The 1,003-nt window shown below is 62.3% G+C and overlaps 1 protein-coding gene across 2 annotated transcripts in view; it reads right to left on the bottom strand.

Annotated features, from left to right (window-relative positions):
• The window catches only part of POLR3D (polymerase (RNA) III (DNA directed) polypeptide D, 44kDa), a 4,395-nt gene that overhangs the window by 842 nt on the left and 2,550 nt on the right, over positions 1-1,003 (bottom strand). For both annotated transcript variants that reach the window (XM_014962136.1, XM_014962135.1), the window contains exons 6-7: positions 374-633; positions 124-276 (exon numbers count right to left, since the gene is read on the bottom strand). In XM_014962136.1, the coding sequence (XP_014817622.1) occupies positions 124-276; positions 374-633 (413 nt within the window). The remainder of the gene's footprint in view (positions 1-123; positions 277-373; positions 634-1,003) is intronic.

Raw genomic sequence — 1,003 nt, 5'->3', positions numbered from 1 at the left:
ATGGTCACCCTGTTGTCCCCCCGGACTGGTCCCAGTTCTGATTGTCCTGGGGGGTTACGGTGGGGTGTAGCCCCACCAATCAGGTCCCCAGACCCACCCCCACCACCCCCCCAGCCCCTCTACCTGTAAGAAGGAGCAGGGGGTCCCCATGGTCACGTCCAGGGTCACCTTCCCCAGCACCAGCTGCACTTTTCCTGACTTTCGGATGAGCAGTTTCCCCACTTGTCCCTCGGGGAGGTCGGCCAAGGTGCAGGTGTTCTCCGCCTGCCTCGCCTCCTGCCACCATGAGAAGAGTTGGGGGGGACACACACAAATCACCACCTTGTCCCCCCATAACTTCTCCAGCCCCACCACCCTCCCCAACTCCCCTAACCTGGCTCTTCTCCTGCTTCACCACCATCACTTGCCCTTCCTCGGTCTGCAGCTCCGTCTTGATGGGTTTGGTGTCCTGGGTGGGGGGTTGTCCCGGGAGGGTGTCGGGCAACTGGAGGAAGAGGAGTTCCTCCTCGGTTGAGAGGCTCAACCGCTGCAGCAGCTCGGCCACCGAGACGTCCCGGGGAAAACCCGGGGGGGGTCCTTTGCTTTGTGCTGCCCTGGGGGGCAGGGGGTCCTCATCACAGGGCTCTTCTTTCACTGGCACAGGGAGGGAGAGGTGGTGGGTGGGCACGGGGGAAAAGGGGGACACCCCCCTCCTCCTCTGCCCACTGGGATCATGGAATTGTCAAAGTTGGAAGGGACCTTCTAGAGATTGTCTACTCCAACCCCCTGCCAAAGCAGGGCTGCCCAGAGCACATCACTCAGGAGCATCTTGAAGATCTCCAGAGAAGGGGACTCCACACCCTCCCTGGGCAGCCTCTGCCAGGGCTCTGCCACCCTCACCCCAAACAACTTCTCCCTCCCATTGCAGTGGAACTTCCCCTGCTCCAGCTTGTGCCCGTTGCCCCTCGGCCTGGCCCTGGCAACCACGGAAAAGAGTCCGGCTCCATCCTCCTTCAACCCACCC

The sequence above is a fragment of the Calidris pugnax genome, unplaced genomic scaffold, assembly GCF_001431845.1.
Source record: "Calidris pugnax isolate Ruff unplaced genomic scaffold, ASM143184v1 scaffold658, whole genome shotgun sequence".
In the NCBI taxonomy this organism is placed as follows: Eukaryota; Metazoa; Chordata; class Aves; order Charadriiformes; family Scolopacidae; genus Calidris; species Calidris pugnax.
This window is presented reverse-complemented; position numbering and strand designations above follow the sequence as displayed.